This window comes from Glossina fuscipes, unplaced genomic scaffold (genome assembly GCF_014805625.2).
Source record: "Glossina fuscipes isolate IAEA_lab_2018 unplaced genomic scaffold, Yale_Gfus_2 257, whole genome shotgun sequence".
Taxonomy (NCBI): Eukaryota; Metazoa; Arthropoda; class Insecta; order Diptera; family Glossinidae; genus Glossina; species Glossina fuscipes.
This window is the reverse complement of record NW_023998600.1, coordinates 345,016-363,256: the sequence shown is the minus strand read 5'-3', so window position 1 is coordinate 363,256 and position 18,241 is coordinate 345,016. Positions and strand designations below refer to the sequence as shown.

General features: G+C 33.3%; 2 protein-coding genes across 3 annotated transcripts in view; one reads left to right on the top strand and one right to left on the bottom strand.

The window, feature by feature from the left end:
* LOC119642809 (furin-like protease 1) overlaps window positions 1-13,745 on the bottom strand; it is a 483,953-nt gene extending 470,208 nt beyond the window's left edge. For both annotated transcript variants that reach the window (XM_038042089.1, XM_038042088.1), the window contains exon 1: window positions 13,414-13,745. The gene's annotated coding sequence lies outside the window, so the exon portion shown is untranslated. The remainder of the gene's footprint in view (window positions 1-13,413) is intronic.
* Window positions 13,746-14,778: 1,033 nt separating this feature from the next.
* On the top strand, window positions 14,779-17,632 carry LOC119642768. Its single transcript, XM_038042037.1, has 3 exons — window positions 14,779-15,000; window positions 15,918-16,992; window positions 17,061-17,632. Exons 1-3 carry the CDS (start codon window positions 14,847-14,849, stop codon window positions 17,176-17,178), a joined length of 1,347 nt encoding a protein of 448 aa, XP_037897965.1. The 5' UTR covers window positions 14,779-14,846; the 3' UTR covers window positions 17,179-17,632.
* Window positions 17,633-18,241: the final 609 nt, after the last annotated feature.

Here is an 18,241-nt window from a genome sequence, read left to right as displayed (position 1 = left end):
ATTATATTTATATACATATACATATATATATATATACATATACACATATATATATATGTACGCTATGAGAAAGCTATTTTAACATTACGCCAAACTGAAAGAATCGAGAAGCAATCCAGGGTAACTCTTAAAACACGTTTAACTTTGACGAATCAGATGGCATTATCAGGTTTGAGCTGCTGACTCCTATCAATATATACGAGCATTTGGAGTCAGTTAGATAAGTTAGACGAAAGAAATAAAGGAAAACTGCTACGTGACGTAATGGAAGGTCAAAATTCTCAAATTCAACTGTTATGTACACTGGGATTTCTCTCATTTCTTTATCATTTTAAATGTAGAAATATCCGACGGCGGGTAATCTCGACTAGCAAGTCAATGGTCGTGGGTTCGAATCTCAAGTGCGGTAGAGTTTTTAATAGAAAAAGCCGATAGCCTTAGATGCAAGTGCTTTTAAGAGTTAAGTCTTAGAATTTATTTCTCTGGCGAAATTAATAATAATAATAATAAATGTAGAAGTCATTGATCAAAACTTTTGCAGTTAGAATCACTATTTCGTTTATATTTGCAGGATATGACTTTTGAAAAGCCTTTAAAGTAAAAAATAAAATAGCAGGCTTATGAGTTGCTTACGTCCTTCCCGCACCTATACGAAAATTTTCTGCTTTTTGATAATAAATTCTTTTACCAATCCAACGTAAGTATTCAATTACCGCTCTTTTTAATTGCAAAATTAACGGTCGTTAGCTTGTGTTTTCTGAATGGCGTCAAAGTGTTAAAAGCAACATTAAATTCTTGCGTGAATTAAGCATGCTGGCTGGTTTAACACACTCTTGATTGGCCCTTGGTTCTTTGTTGACCTATTTTATGAAAATGAGAAGCAGGATGCACTTCGCTTCATTGCCAAAATGCTATGTAATTACTTGCTTTGTAAAAGATTGATCAACCCTTGATTAATTTCACCTAATCACTGAATAGCGCTTCATATTTCTCGATGTGGGCTTTGAAGTTTCTTTTATTCACTTTTCTCTTTTTACTCTTTCACCTCAATTGAAAGCTACCCGGCATGTTATATCCGAAGTTATTGTTTCAACAAATTGCAAGAAGGATACGTAAAAGGTTGCTTTATAAATGACGTACGAATGCAACATAAGAGGCCTTCAATTGAACAATCGAAATATGTCGTAAATGTAGTAACAATGATGCACTTCTTCTACTTAACATACTTAATACATAACTATTTGATTCTTCAATGATGCGCTTCTTCTACTTAACTTACTTAATACGTAACTATTTCATTCTTCAATCGAATTGATGCTTACATGGAATAATTCGTCGATACTTTGCGTAGCTTTCAATAAGCTGCTAATCCCTACGAGGTCATGACGTCTAACTGTTGTGTTATGTCTAATTATATAAATAGAAATTTGAAAGCTCTTTAGTCTGTAAATGATAGGCGAGAAAGAACTTCATAGTAAGTAGATGGTTTTAGAGTGACATAACCTTGATAACACCAATCCTACTAAACCGTAGTACAGCTGGTTTCGAAAATAATGAACAGCAATCACAAATGTTAAAGTCAAAGCCAAGAGCCCAACTTAAATTGGCAAAACTCTTATTTTTCAGCTGAAGCACAGAAGATTATAGCTTGTTGCCATACAGAGACGTACTTCTCATGAAAATCCTTGTATGGCAGGTGTCCAAAAATTTCGCAAAATTAATTCTCTTGTCAAAAATCTTTTATCCCCTCTTTTCATCATAACTTTTAATATATAAACAAAAAACACGTTTTTTTAATAGTTCGCGATAGTTAACGATTAATTTATTTTAAAATTAGTTATGATATTTGAAATCTGATTGATTACATTTTCTGAGAGTAGTTAGACAAACATATTTTATTAGCTATACACAACGTATACTACAGCATTCATGACAATTCAGATCAACTTTTTCAACTGAAATGACATGAATGCTGTATCATTCATTAAGAGAATGCATATTAGAAAAAGCGATTTATTTGTAGTTTCACTCGGCCGTTTATTCAACACTAAATCTTTATTCACCCACTTATGAAAAACAAAAAATAATGTATTCCACATCTTAATAGAATATCTATATTTAAACAGGCCAATCCGTCTGAGTGGACGAGTAGCCAAGAGTCTCGACTAGCAACTCAATGATCGTGAGTTGTGCGTTAGAGTTTTCAATAAAGTCGGAAAGCCTTATATGCTAGTGCTTTAAGACTTTAGTCTTAGAATTTATTCTGTGGCTAAATATGTAATAATAATAATAATAATAAACAGGCCAGAACGTTACAGTCGGGCAAGGCTGACCATGAAATACCCTCCACTTCACTTCGCATACTATAATTATTTACTTGTTTCATTAATAATACACCAACAATTGTTTGTTTGTTTGTTTTATGCAAGCCTGCATATTGCAGAATGCCCATAACATCACTCGACCAAGTTTAGCAGACTGCATAATTACCCCTAAAAATAAAAATTTTATTATTTTTTTGCCTGCTTCATAAAGAACTACAAGTTAGACTTTTTCTGCTTATAAGGGCCCGTTTATCATAATAACTTGTATATATTTTGGGATCTGAAAAGTAAATCCGACCTCCCTACAGGTAAATTTTTTTGTTATTTTGCTAACCAGTCTTCATCATAAAATATCAAGAACTAAACATTTCCCGAAAATTTATATATATTTGTGCGGACGTATGTAACACTCAGGTGCGCTCACCTTTTATTATACGGATCGATTCAGAATCATTTTCTATATATTTTGACAAAATTTGGTGTACTGACGTGTTTTGACGCAAGGACGAACGTTGTTAATATTATTTGAATTGGCCCACTTTCTCCACTAATCCTCATGTAACACCCCGCTGTGAGAAGTCGTTATGTGGAACAATGTCAATTTTTAAAATTTCTTCACAAAAGTGGCCAAGTAACATTATTTCGGTATTCTAAATTGGTATGAAAGCTTTCGATCTGCTGAGACAATTTTTTGAATTCCCTCCCATTTTACGAAAATTGAAGTTCATATGACCAAAAGGTCAAATTTTCAGTGCTTCATGATGAAAATCAGATCATAACAGTAACTTAAGGTAAAAAAATTCATTGTATCAAATTTGGACTACCTCAGCCTACTTTTGGAATCCTACTCTGTATATAGATTTTCACGAATATTGATCCTTTGTAAAGCAGAAGCCTAATTTATAATAAAAAAAATTCCCACTACCAAAGTTAGATCACCCACGCCTATTTTTGGATTCCAGTCTATATGAGAATTTTACGAAAATTTTTCTTTTTTTAAAACAGAAAAGTCTAAGTTATAATATTTTATGGTAAATATTGATCCATAATAGTAGCGTGATATAAAAATTAACTATGCTGAATTTTGCTTACGTACCACAATTTTTGAACCTCTTGGACACAACTATTCTTAAGCAAAGTAAGCCTGTATTTGACGAAAGGTCTAAATTTTAATACACGGTCGAATAATAGTAAGTTCCTATAAAAACTTAGTATAAAAGCAGCTTGTGTTCCGTGGCAAAAAGAAGAATTGTGTTAGACAATGTGGTATACGGTATTTAGTAGGTGGCCTATGCCGACTATAATGTTTTTATATTAAATTACTATAATGACGAAATTTTTGTAATGAAATATTTCCCTTTTGGCATTTGGAATGAAACGGCTCACATTTAAGCTCTCCCTAGTGTTCCCTAAGAGGGTAATCGAAAAATATTCTTATCTAACAATAAGCATTTACTACTAATCTCTTTCAAAATTTAGTTATACAATCAGCTCAACGTTTTTTTATAAAACGATTTGTCAGACCAAACCCTTCTTTTTTATGGAAGATTCATTTAAGATTTTTTTGTAGATAATAGTCGTCTAGCCGACCATATCTAAACAATACGGGGAGTGGAGCAGCAGTTCGAACTTCCACTCATCCATTTATTGCTTCGATGCAAACTCCTGTTTCAATATGCGACAAACATGTTCCTTGGCCATGTTCCGTCACCTCTGCTATCTCTTCAAATTTAGCAGATCAGTATGATTGAGTGAACTAAGACAATGTTTTTGTCGATGTTCACAGTTTTTAGGCGTCCCATGCGTCTATCTTCAACCAGGTTTGTAAAGCCGCGTTCCACCTTGATCGTGGAAAACGATGCGACGCAGATTCCAGGATCCAAATCATCTTGAATTTGTGTAACTACCTTGCCTTTCAAAAGCAAACATTTAATGACATTTCAATATCCAATTTCTTTAATTTTCGCAAAAAAAAAAACTCACATCGACTAATTCATACAACTGTTAAACAACTGCGCCCCCAAACTGTTTCAAAGTTTGCGAACCACTTACCAACGCACAAACGTACGCACTTACATACATCCGCACAAATTTAATAAACGCGGAATATTATTACTTTGACATTTGCTAATTCCATCGAATGTAGAATTGCTTTATGAAAATAATGCAAGACATGAAAAACAATACGCAATAATTAACAATATCTCATCGACTAACGCGACACCGCTTTAAAAGTTTGTCACAAAAATTCGTGCGCTTATAGTGATGAAGTTTGACCAAAATAAGCAAATGACTGGCTTGTTTCAATATTAAGAACACACCGCTATTGATCGACAAATCATTAGAATTCTTCGAAACAGTAAGAAAGACTGGCGCATTTTGTGTTATGCCATAATTGGGCTACCGCACAGGATCGAGTATTTAAGAAGCGCGACGACCAAATCGCCCGGTAGATAATACTATATTTAGGACTGGCGCGTTGTAGTAATTATAGTAAGTGTTGGGTTGATAAAGGCACAATGCTTGCCGGTCGGACTTCCAGATTGCAAACACACTCTATTTCTCTTTCCCCAATTTCCTTTTGAGCGAGACCTTGTTACACTGAGGGATTAGCTCTATAAAAAAAAAAAATGCGAAATTAAGCTTAAACTGGAACTATGTGCATAAGACTATTGATTGACATAACGCATGACCAATTCACCAATCACTCAGAAGATATGCCCTATTCGTGCAAAACGGTGAAAATCGAAGATGAGTGAGGAAAGAGAAAGAGATAGGAAAATGGACGCAGACTAATAGGTGTGCGTCTAATCAGCTCAGTGTTATACTTTTACTGACTGAATACTCACTAAAGCTACGAACAAAGGTAAAACCTAACTTGGCAGTCGCTATATAGACTCGTTATATAATCGGCTACTCATGCGCAGAATAACTGATTTACCGAGCGAAACGGACTCAAACCATCTTTGAAGACATTGAAATTTGCCGATGAAAAGCAGGCAATATACGACGTTAGTGCGAAAAAAATCGTGGATGAGGCTATGCAAACGGTGGCAAAGTCCAAATTGATTTTATGTGACATAACACTAATGGGATCGCAACAGACGATTAATTGCATGCGCTACGGGCAGCAGCCAATGTGAATCAAGCGCACAATTGAATAGAAATTAAATGCAAAATACCCTCAACGGAATACGCTAGCAAAAGAAACGCGTGAAAACCAATGAGCCCACTTTTTTGCCCACAAAAATCGTAAACAGGCCTTCCTTTTTGGCCTTATTAAATTTTATTTAAACTATGAGAAAATTACATTCGAATTTTAATGAAAAAACGACAAAATAGTTGTTGCTTAGCTAATAATTGGAGAACGATAAAACTTTCACTTCGAAAATAAAGCAGAAAAGTTACGCTTTTTTATTTTACACCTATATTTTAATTTGATTAAATATGGTTTATGATGATTTCTAGATTTCTAGAATAGAAAAATGTGTCGTCGTTTCCTCAAATATTTTTCACAGCTGCTGTAAAAAGAATCGCTGATTCAATTAAGCGTGTTTCCAAAACAATTCATTGCAAGGAAAGGGATTATTGTAAAAAATAATTTTTGTAAAAAAGAATTTTTGTAAAATTCTTTTTTTTTTTTAACAAAAATCATATTTTTCAGTTTTTTTTTTTTTCTTGCTTTTTGTTTTGTATTTTTTTTATTGCTATCGTATGGGCTCTTGCCTCTGTGCCATATCAACTCTTTGAAATTAACCGCTATGTTGGAACCATTATTTGCAGGTCTGTGTGCTCACAAACGCAAACATAAGCACACACACATACACATACACATACGCACACACTCTCCGATTACGTAAGGAACGAGTACCCTTCCTTCATTTATAACATAAATCTTTCAAGTTTTTTTTTCGTTCTAAATTTTTGGCAGCCCTCTGTCATAAGCAAAAATTCATAACTGAAATTTATAGAGTTTGTAAAAAAAAAAAAGCATTTACAAAATATATGTGTGCAAGCAATACGAAATATGTAGACAGGCATGTACCTGCGTATGGATGCATATGGGGTGAACAAAAATGTTGTTCAAGTGATGGGGTATTGTATTCCCATTGATGTAGTTACTATTAAGAGTTAGAAAATATGTTTATTGCCAATATATTCGCTTTATATGAGACTCTCGATAAAAGGTTTTTAATGATTTTTAGAAGACTTACAGATGTCGAAATAACTAAGTGCAAAGAAATATTTCATCAGCAAATAGCAACTTCATTAAAAGTATGATTAGAGACCTTTTTGGCATCGCAAAAATTCTCCTTAATCAATATTTTTGCATTTACAACAATAATTGCTCGATTTATACTGAAATAATAGCTGGTTGCGACAATTATTAGTGAAAATCATGCAGTAATGCGAAATATTAACGTAAACAACATTTAAATTCGATTATTTTGACCTTTCTCTATATAAAATAACAATTTTATTATTATTACCTATTCAGTGTATACAGGTGCTAATCATAGAACGCTCAAAATTATATTTACTGCTGTGTTTGTTTGATTGATTGAATAAATCTATTCCCTCAGCTCATCAAGCACTGCCCCATCATATCGCAATTGTCGGTGTTTGTCTCGATGGTTTAAAAGCAGTGATTTTGAACGGCCTGTAGAACCAAAGCAGGCAATGGATTGCAAGACTTATTAGACGAAAACCCAAAGAACTTTTCAACAGCTTGGTAGTTGATGAATCAACTGTTTCTTGCACTTTTACTTGCAATGGGAAATATCGAAAAATAGAGAAAATAGATATAACACGAATTGACTGAAAACGCCATTTCGAATTGTCTCATCATCGCAGTTTCATTGCGGTTTACTGTGCCGTAGTGTGCCTGGCGATCAAAAGCGGATCCTTAACGATAATGCCAAGCTCAAAAAGTTATAGGTTATAGCCAGAGCTAGGGGAGCCATACACATCGGCACCGAAGCGGAATATCCATGGCCGTAAAGTTTCGCTGGGCATATGGTGGAGTCAGCAAGTAGTGTATTAAGAGCAATAGAGCAAACTGAACGATGTATTGTTGCAGAAAAGGCTAACAATGGCGTTGACCAGAAGAAAAGTGCAGAGTGTTGCATGATAACGCTCGGCCACACTTTCCAAGAGTTGTCAATAGCATACACTTATGCAGCTCGAATCGGAAATTCTTTGACAGCCAGCATATTCACCGCAACAACATGCCTTCTGATTACCACTTGTTCAGATCGATGCAGCATGGCTTGGCTCGCTTGGCTTGGGTTGCGTTGGGTTGTAGAAAATGGTGGCAAATCATTTGACTAATACATATTGTACCAATTTTTCCCAATAAAGTGAAAAAATGATCAAAATGCATGCAACCGCTTAATACAAGTTTCAGTCAAGCATATCAGAGCCAACTTATAGCGGTCGTTATGAGAGGAAAATCTCTCTCTTATGAACAATGCCCCGTTATCAACTAACTTAGAAATCTTTGAACGAAATCAAATTGATAAAAAGTATCTTGCATGAATGGTATGACAATACTTTTGGCTACACTGAAGAGAAACGATTTCACTCACTTTAAAGAGGATAATTTTAGGCACATGATGTTATTATTAATTCCTTGTATCATTAATAACCCATATGGGACTTGGGTTGTGAGAAAAGAGCTTTTGAATTTTTCTTACGCGATGCTTGATTAAAATTGTGATTAAAAGAATCAATTTGCTGCAATATTCTTTCGATTCAAACATCCACGTTCAGTACAAGAGCACACCTTAATTCATGTTGAGGCTAGAACTAATCTTTTCTTTTCATTTCTTACAAAATGAAGCCATTTTTGTTTGCCTTCTTTGGTATTCTTCTTCTTTATTGCATTATAATAGTCCTAAGCAATGCATAACTTCTCCTTGTTCTTTACCACTGCTTCCGCAATTTCAAAACCTCTCTCCTTTAAAAGAAATGAATAGCTTTACAATGAAAATTTGTGGTGGATAACATTTATAATTGAACAGAATGTAACCACATTGGTGCCAGCTTTCAATCTTCTTTTCTTTCCACTGGAGTACGCTGAGTATTTGCATAGCACCTTCTTCCCCCAATTTCGATAAAAATTACTTATTATTTCATCAGAACAATAATGCCGTCATCTTGTTAGTGACGCTATTTATCACTCATTATAATCTTATATCAACAATAATAACCAATAATAATTGCAATAAGAGAGTTTTTTTTTTAATATCGTAGCCGTCAGCGAAGGATGAGGGGTATATTTATTTATTTTATCAAAACGTTTGCAACGCCCAGCAGGAAACTTTAGAAACCCAACAAACTAAATGTATTCTTAATCGATGTATTCTCAATCGATTTAGTTCTAAATCGATTTAAGCATGTCCGTCTGTGTGTCTGTCCATCTATCTCTGTTGTAAGCATATTCCTAGCCGCAAAAATTAAGCTATCGTCTTCAAATTTGGCAGAAACATTGGAAATTCTTGCAAGCACTTTGGTATTGAAAATAGGCCACGCAAACTGAAAATACCTTTGCTTTTTAAAAGGAATCAAAAATTGATCTATTACTCATTACACATAAACTATAGCAGGTAAACGTACAAAAATTTCAATTTGAATATTAGCATTGCAGCTACATAAAAATGGCAATATTGACCACGCCTACTCAATATTATAGTGTATCAAAATTTAACTTTAAAACGCGCAGTGGCAACCTTCAAAAACCCCATAAATTCTCAGCCAAGTTTAAATTGGGAATACACGCCCAAATACGCCTGTTTGTTCATCTGTCCATCTGTCCGCCTGCCCGGCTGTGTAGTAACTGTGATGTCTCCCCAGAATGAAGATATCTTGTACAGATTTGCAAAAGAATTTGAAAGTGACTTAAGTTTTTCCAAGCACACGCCTGCAACGCCCACACGTCTATATCGCAAAAAATTTTATTTTGGAAATAGCAAAAATAAGCGCACCGTCTCCCTTTTATGGAGTATGCACATTTAATTCTTTTATTTTTTTGTCCTCTTACACGTGTTTTTGCTTTTCATTACTATTAGGAATGCGTTTATTTGCCAAAACTCTTTTGTTTACTTTATGAAAAAATCCTACTCCATTAAACGTATACGACTCTATTATAAATATGGAGAGATGATGTCTATATTTTACTAAAAGTATCGTTACCCGATTTTTTATATTCTGCTCCATTTGGGTACAGGACTACATTAAGTATGTGCGGATGTATACAACATATATGAAGACTTGAGATAAACTCGACTATGATTATACCGATCGATTTAAAATCACTTCCTGAACAGCTTTCCCTTTCACCTCTCCCTTTTGTTTTCTTCTCTTCAACCTACAGACCGCAATTTTGGAGATATTTTAATGAAATTTAGTGTCCTGAGGTATTTCGGCATAAGGACGGATCCTGTCACACTTTACATTTTATTTTGTAAAGTCGTTTTACGAATAACTGTAAGCCGATATAGAGCATTCAATGGTGAGGCGTGGGTAACTATAGTATCTCTACTTGTCTTTTTTTAGTTATAAGACGCAATTATATGGAAAGCCTATGTTTATTTCCAAACTTTATTCCAACAAAGTACTAAGCTTCCTAACTTTGAAGACAATGGGAACAGATGGTGCCGCGAAAAGGATATGGAAAGGCAAAGGAAATCGGAAGGTGTGCTCAGTTCATTTAACGATTATGGGCTGGATGTTTATCCTATAATGAATGATAGCGAGCTCTATAAGAACCAAAAAGCAATTGAAATAACCTATCATAAATAGCATCAGAAGGTGGCAGAAGAAGTTTTGTGAATGAATTCATTGATGTCCTTATAACAACTATTTATAGATGCAAAGGAAACCGGAAGGTCTACTCACTTCATTTATGCAAATGCATAGACGGAATTAATTCGCTATCATCCCTTATAAATTAGTCTCTATAAGAATCAAAAAGCATTTCTTATAATCCATTAAAGAATGTATCAGAAGTTACCAGAAACAAATAACATTTGTGAACGAATTCATTCGCTTGCAACAACTATTTATTTGAATTCATCTTTTGATGTTGACTATAGACCGAAGGGTGACATTTAAGATTCAACTTTGTTAAAGAATGAAAATGAAATCTCCACAAGAGTTCGAAACATGTCAATAAGTTTGGTCACGTTCATCCCGCAAATTCATTGTTAACTATAATTTAAGAAATTAGTTCCACTAATTTTGCTTTTTAAAATGGATATTATTGCGAGAAGCAATAAGGGAGAATAAACAATAAGTAATCGCCATTTTGTTGTAAATTCTGTATGTTATAGGAGGTCCTTACAATAAAAAAAATAAGTTGTGACTATGTGGTTATGTCGCAATGAAATGATAATACTTTTCAAATTACACCTTCGGTATCTTGAAGATTTTATGTGCTATACAGCGCTCCATACCGATACGAGCTATACTAAGTTTTGCGACAATTTATACAACGTCCAGAATAACTTAGGTTAGATTCACGTTTCTGTATTGGGTCAATTTTTAGAAACATTACACTTGAAGCAGCTTGCGTTGAATGTGTCCTAAAGCTAGTTGGATCCAGAAGGATGGGAGGTATACTCATCTATTACTAAATCAAATGATTTAAAATCTATTCCGGGATTGAGTTAAACTCATTTACCCATTTCGTGTCATACACCATTTGAGGTACACGGCTATATAAGGAGTTTGCCGACGTGTGCAACATTCAAAAGGACTTGATATAAACACAGTTTTTATTATATTTATGGATTCAAAATTACTTTTTGCATCGGTCTAAACTTCTTCGTCTGTCCATTTGTCTTGTATTCTTGCGTTCAACCTCATTGAGGCGTTTTGATGAAACTTGGTACACCGACATGTGTTGAATCGGAACGCATCATTTTTTTGATCATTCCATTCCACATTATTTTGAAGTCGTTGCACGAATAACTATATTAAACGAAGTGATGTTGGAAATTTAATGCGTCGCCGCGTCCCATGACAGCATTCTAACTTGTTTTTTCGACACTATACCCCGTAAGATGTGTTTTTGCCTAGAACGTCAACTACTACCAGAAAATCCACAATTTGTTTACGTTTGTACAGCGGTACAATTATGTTCTTTGTATGACCTGAAGGCAACGAACAAAAAATCAAGATTGGCTTACATGAACTGAGAATTTAATAAACGAATCGAACTTATATTAAAATAATTGTAGCTAATTTCCGCACTATTACATAAGCCAACTATCAGATAATTTGTAAAATCTTCTTTTTTGAAAATAAACATTGTTTAAACCCATTTTAATGATAATTGGGTACACCAATGGGGGTTTATAATAATGTAATATGACTATAAAGTAAATTGAAAATTGAAATCTTGAATCTTGAAAAGCAACGTAGCAAACAACATCCTAACCCAGTCACCGAAGATATTCGCTATACGTTTATGAACACGTTAATAGTCAGGGAGAAAGAAGACGGAAAAGAAGATGGAAAATGTATAAACATTTACCACAGCTGTGGCCGTACGCCAATCGCCCCAGTCTACCGCCTCGGAAATTGAGCCCGGTTACGCTGGCTTGATAGTCACGATTTTTGTCTGCTATACTATGTCGTAGTCCGTTTAGCTCTATAGTTGACAAGTTTAGAGACATTTTCATGATATATCATGAACCCAGGAAGAATGCTGTTTGGATCCATCACTCCCTATATAGCATCTTATTTCGAAACATATGGCGCTGAAATCGTTGAGAGTATTTAATAGTCACTCTTGTTCGAATTTAAGATTTGATATGTGGCTGACTCTGTCAACAGCAGTATAAAGTGCTACGTAGGATATAGGAACGCAAAAGGGATGGAGTAGCTGCCGGATTTGGGCTTCGTAGAATGACCAAATTGAATGTTAAAATGTTTTATAAAAGGATTTTTATGCCGTATTCTAAAGGATGATGGGTAACATTTGTCACCCTCCGAAATTTTTAATGAAACGCTTTCCCCGCTACAGTTACATTTAAAAGGTAGCCCGTTTTTCCACACAAGATGCTGATGGTGATAACGCAATCTCTTAGCAATATGTTCGATTTATCAAGAGTTTTCAATCGTTTCCGAATGTTTTCTAGTCTTTTCTTAGCGATACGCTCTGCTAATATATTATTTCTGCTAAATTTCTTGTTCCAAAGAATGAACATTGTTCTTTGGTTTTTTTTTTTTGTTGTACAATTCATATTCAAAACATTCTTCCGAACCGCCAATTAACAACCACGCTCATTATATATTAAAATGATATTTAAGGGGCAACTAAAAATGATTCTTTATTTGTGCACAGAGATAAGATTTTTTTGTTCCTATTATCGATTAATCAGAAATTCCTATTTATGCCCACAAATTACCAACTTAAGCAACAACAAGCACAACAACAACAATTACGTGGAGGTAATCACAGACATGAATTCTAAAGTTACTTAAACTATGCAGCATAATGCCTGAAGCATAGAGATACGGAAGAAAAAAAAAACACAAACAAACAAAAACGACAACAACAACGACGTCGTTATTGAAAAATGCAGAACAAGTGAAAAGCAAGGCAAGCGAAGGTTTTGCTTTTTATGTCTTCTTAAAAATTTATTTCTTTATTGCTAAGCCCAAAGGACAGACAGTCGCAGCAGCATCAAACCATCTTTTTTATGATGAATTTTGCAATACCTTGTCATTGTCTTGCTCTCAACTGTAATTATGAACGTCTATTGCATTAACTGACGGCAATGACGGCATCGGTTAGCATTGGAACAAGAACAAGTTTTTGTTTTTCTTTCTTTCTTTCATTTTTTTTTTTTTTTTTTTAATATACTTTGTGTTTTCTTGTTAATGCTAACGCTCTATGCTGCTGCAACCGCCGCTGCAGTTATTGCATCGGCGTTCGGGGTTTTGACTGTTTTGTTATTTGTTTTCTGTGCGGTTATTGCATTTAACCACCATTTGATTTCATTTGCCCTAATAGCAAGTAATTGTTGTTGGCATGTAATCAACTTGTTTAAATTTGTATAAAAATTCCTATTTTATTTACCTTTTTCTTCTTTGTTTTACGTTCGTCCGCTTCTCTTCTCAAAATTGCATCCGATTTCCTTAGTTGTTGTTGTGTTGTTAGATTTTATGATTTTTGATTTTGGTTTTGTTGTTCTTTCTCTCTTTTCTCTTTCTTTTGTTTTTATTTATTTATTTTCATTTTTTTTTTTATGCTTTTCGTGTAAACACTTTAAATAACAACACGTTTGACACAATTCTGTTGATGTTGTATAGTCATTGACGCCGTCGTTGCCGTTCTTTTTATTGTAATTATTGTTTTATTTATGGTCGTTGTGAAAGATTTAATTTTAATATATATATATTTTTAAAGATATATCTTCTTTCTATTTTTTTTTTGCGAATTTTCTTTTACTAGCAATTTTCAGCTCTTATTATTAAAACAACACTTGTTAACACGCACACAAACACAATCACTCGCCCCGTTTACACACTTGCATAAAGCATTTAATTTTATTTTAATATTAAGCTTTAAGCTACAAGAGATCTTTATCCCGCATTACAATTAATAATTATTTTTACATTTCCATTGGTTTTTAGACGTAAAGGGAAAATACTTTTTTCTTTTAAGTAGGATTTAAGCGAAAAAGCAAAATTTTTTCTTATATTTGCTACTCGAAAAAAAAAACACTTGAGATTAGAACACGGCAGCCGAATACACAATCAAAACGCGTTTTTTTCTTTTACAAATAAAACTTGCACGCAACCCAAAACGTTTCATTTTCATATCCCGAAAAAAAATCTTGTCTCGACTGACTATTCTCCTCGAAGCGGCGTAAATCGCCCCGCTCGATCACGATTTTTTTGATAATAATACACAAAACACGCGAATAAATAAATCCTCCGATGTTTAATTTTCAACACTCCTCTCTCAACAAAATCTCAACGCAAACTGACGAAAATTTATTATAGATAGATTTTATATATAGATTTATATTCAGTTGAAATTGGTGATTCTCTCTCTATTTCTTTCTCTCGCAAAACAAAATGACACTAACAATGCTAGCAAGACTTGCATATGGTGTATTCAAAGAAATCTTCGCTCAGAGCCAAAGAAGAAATCTCAAAGAAACTATTCACGATAACAAAATAATTACTGAGAATTCAATTAAACATGACTTTTATCGTAGATCGTAAAACGAAGAAAAACGCCTCATAGCAAACTAATATAACTTAAAATAAAATATTTTGAAAATTTCGAGATATGGAGACTAAAATTTAAATATTGATTCTTCAATTATTACAAAAATTATTATTTACAAAAATTAAGAGTACGTAATATTTTAACAATATTCACAATAACTACTAAAAAGTTCTTTACTACTAGAGAAACTTGGCAATCTTTCTCTCAACGAAAACCAAACAGCTGTTTCACATATTTTTTTCTTTGCTTTAATCACAAAAAAAGCAGAAAAAATGTTTAGTAATTTATTTATTAAATATCAGTTTCACACATCGTTAAATAACTTATTACGCCGAGCGACGAAAAAGCTGAATCCTGGCTTAGGGCATTTGGCATCTGAAATTGAAGATGCTGCTGATATTATAAAAAGTGATCCGGAAGGTTTCGGTACGTAGTGCTAGTTCACATATGCGCTTCAATAAAAAAACTAGGTGCCTTGGGTAGGGAAAGAGATTGACATCAATTTAATATTTGTTTTAAATATTCGTTTTTGTTATCTTCTCTGTGAATCTTTTTTTTGTGTTTTCACATATGCGCAATGTTTGGAAGTCTGTACAGGATAATTAGTTTTTATTTATATTTAAGCCGAGATTAGTAAGGATCAGTTCAAACCACTATATCTTGTGAAAACGTGACTTCTTCAGTCTGATCTTGAAAAGCTCTATACAGGGTGTACAATCAACGGTATGATGCTGACTTCAAAAAAATGTAAGAAGATGACTTTTAGCGTGGTGTAATCCGTTGACTTTTCATTATCCTACTGACAATCACATCCTGAAAAACGTTTGTAATTACAAAGTCTTAAGAATTGTTTTCGACCCAGAACTCAAGTTTGATACTTGTAAAGCAGTTTCAGTTACTAAAGCTGAATCGCTTTTAGGGTTTATATAAAGATGATCTACAGAATTCAATGGCCCGTACGTTATCAAACGGTTGATAAGTTGATCTGTCCGTTTTGTAGGTTAATAAGGTGAAAGGCCTTATATTGCATATTTAACTGCTAAACATTTTCGAGTTTTGTACAAATACATGTAAATTGAATCAAAATATTGCTTAGTATTTGATTTTTTTCTCGTTTGTTAATTTAATATAAACAAGCACATGTTCATCCATGATTATATATCCCTGTATCCTAGGGCTTATTTTAATTCAGATCTATATTATAAATTGAGCTTATCTTTATTTCAATTTTTTTCTTTCCTGCGCCACAATTAAATTATATTAAGTACAATTAAATCTAGAAAAATGAATCAAAAAAATTTATGCAACAAAAATAAAATGTACTACTATTTGCACACTTTCAGATAACTTAGAAGCCGATTTTATGCAAGCTGGCCAAAGTTACCGTCAACATAAATTGGATTTAGAGAAACAAAGAGAGCAAATACGCCATTTAATGGTAAAACATAAGTATTTCCGCGATGATACTCTACCCAATCTTTTAACTTATGCCGAGAAAGAACATATACGTCTACTGCACAGTCGAGATGCGGAAGAATGGCCTGTTGAACGCTTAGCTGAAAGTTTCCCGGCCACGGCAGAAATTATAAAAAAAATTCTTAAAGCTAATTGGCATCCATTGTCCGCAAAACGTGTACATTCACATGATTTACAGGTTTTAGAAAATTGGCATCGATATAAAAAAGGCGAATTTGAAAAGCAATTACCTCCAGAATTGAAAGAACATTTAAAAAAATTTGTCGATAGACGTTTGGAGGACTTAAAAGCTTTACCTGAGCTGGCCCAAACTTTTACTCCTATGCAACTGCCCAAGCCAAAGATTCAAGAATTTCAAAGCATCATAACGAGTTGTGCAAAATATAAAGATGCGGACGCACCTACAAGCAATCCCCTACTGCCGCGTGGCGAAAATAAAGGAAAAACTGAAGCAACATTAAATGGGGAAGCTAGTGAAACCTTCAGAAATCCTTTTGGTAGGAATGCTATTCAACAGGAAGCTTTGGATATCACTGTAGAATATGTCAATAATGAAATGGTAGTAAGTGCGGCGATTTCAAAACGCAAACCGCGAAAGGAAACTCTTCTATCGTATCCTAATAGTGATAATGAACAACTAAATCAGCCAATATTAAATAAACATAACGAAGAAGAAGAAACTTATTTGTTAAGTAAAACAATCGATAAAAGAAAAATGCGTTTAGAAGAGGCAAAGAAGATGAAAATATATGATTTAGAACATAAAGAAAAAACCGTGACTGGGGAGGTGAATGATAAAGCAATTGATAATTTGGCAAATCTTTCCAATACCGGTATCGTTCGGCGGGAAACTTCTTTAGATTTCACTGATAAGTTTTCCAGCAATGAAGTAGTTATAAGTGCTGAAGATTCAAAACGTTTTGCAATGTCCACTGTTAAAGAGTAAGTTGCCATACGAAAGCAAATAGAGTAACCTACAAATTAAAAAAATATTTAATTTTCTTACACAGTCGTATATATATACCCCGGAAATTAAGGCGTCAAGGCGCTACTTATCGTTTGGAGGATTGCTATTATGATTACGATGGTGAATTCCTATATCGTGTTCCGGGCATGACGGGTGTTTAATTATTTAGTTTATTAAAAAAGCAGAACAGCTAACAGGAACAGAGAAACTTTTCTTTTAGAAAATATGCCTGCGGACCGATGCCGTATACATATATGTATAAAATACAGCTAATATAATATGTGCTTTGAGTAAGTTGATAAATCTTAAAGTTGGAGTCTTTTTTCTTGTTGCTTGGGCATCCTCACTCATAGCGTCGCCTTTTTAAAACTAATGAACGTTGAAAAATTGCTTTAAATTGTAAAAGCGAACCAGTTTTCACAAATAGATGATGTCTTAAGATCCGCTCTAAAGTAAATTTAAATTTCATATATGTTTTCTTCATTTTTTGTAATCAATTTTATTTTTCTCTTCCATAAGAACAAAAAAAAAAACTTTAATTTCAAAATTTTATAAAAATTAATTTTTTTTTATAAATTTCATTGGAATTATTTAAGACTTCATAAGGACAAAAAAGAGAAAAAAAATTTCAGTTTTTTAAAGCACAGAAAAAATTCAAATTGCGATAAACACAAACGAATAAAGAACGGGATAAATAAACACAATAATTTAATGCAATATTACATACAAGCAGGGACTTAATATATATATATATGTGTACGGACACATACTCGCAAACATATAATGTTTGTAATGAATCAACATAAATTCAACACTTAATTATCTAGAAAATCGAAAGTTGTAGAATTATTCAAATTTAATTTAGTGTTTTCTTTTTTTTGTTTTTTTTTTCAAGTCATAACAATAAAATACATTTTTTAAACCACTAGTCATAGATAATTTGTAAATAATTGGTTTTTGTTGTTGCTTTTTATGGTGGTAAAATTTTTTTAAACAATAATTTAAAGCAAGAACTGTTTACTTGAATAATGTCATTAAAATTTGTTCGTTTATTTTGCCAAATTCACGAGCCTAGCTATAATATATGAGTGTTATTCAAAAAGAAAAACAAGTAATTGTTCAAAGAGAGAATGAGAAAAAAATTAGAACAAAACAAAAACAAAATATATATATAAAAAAGTTTGAATTTGTTTTCACTTTAGCTACTATTGCTATTATTATATG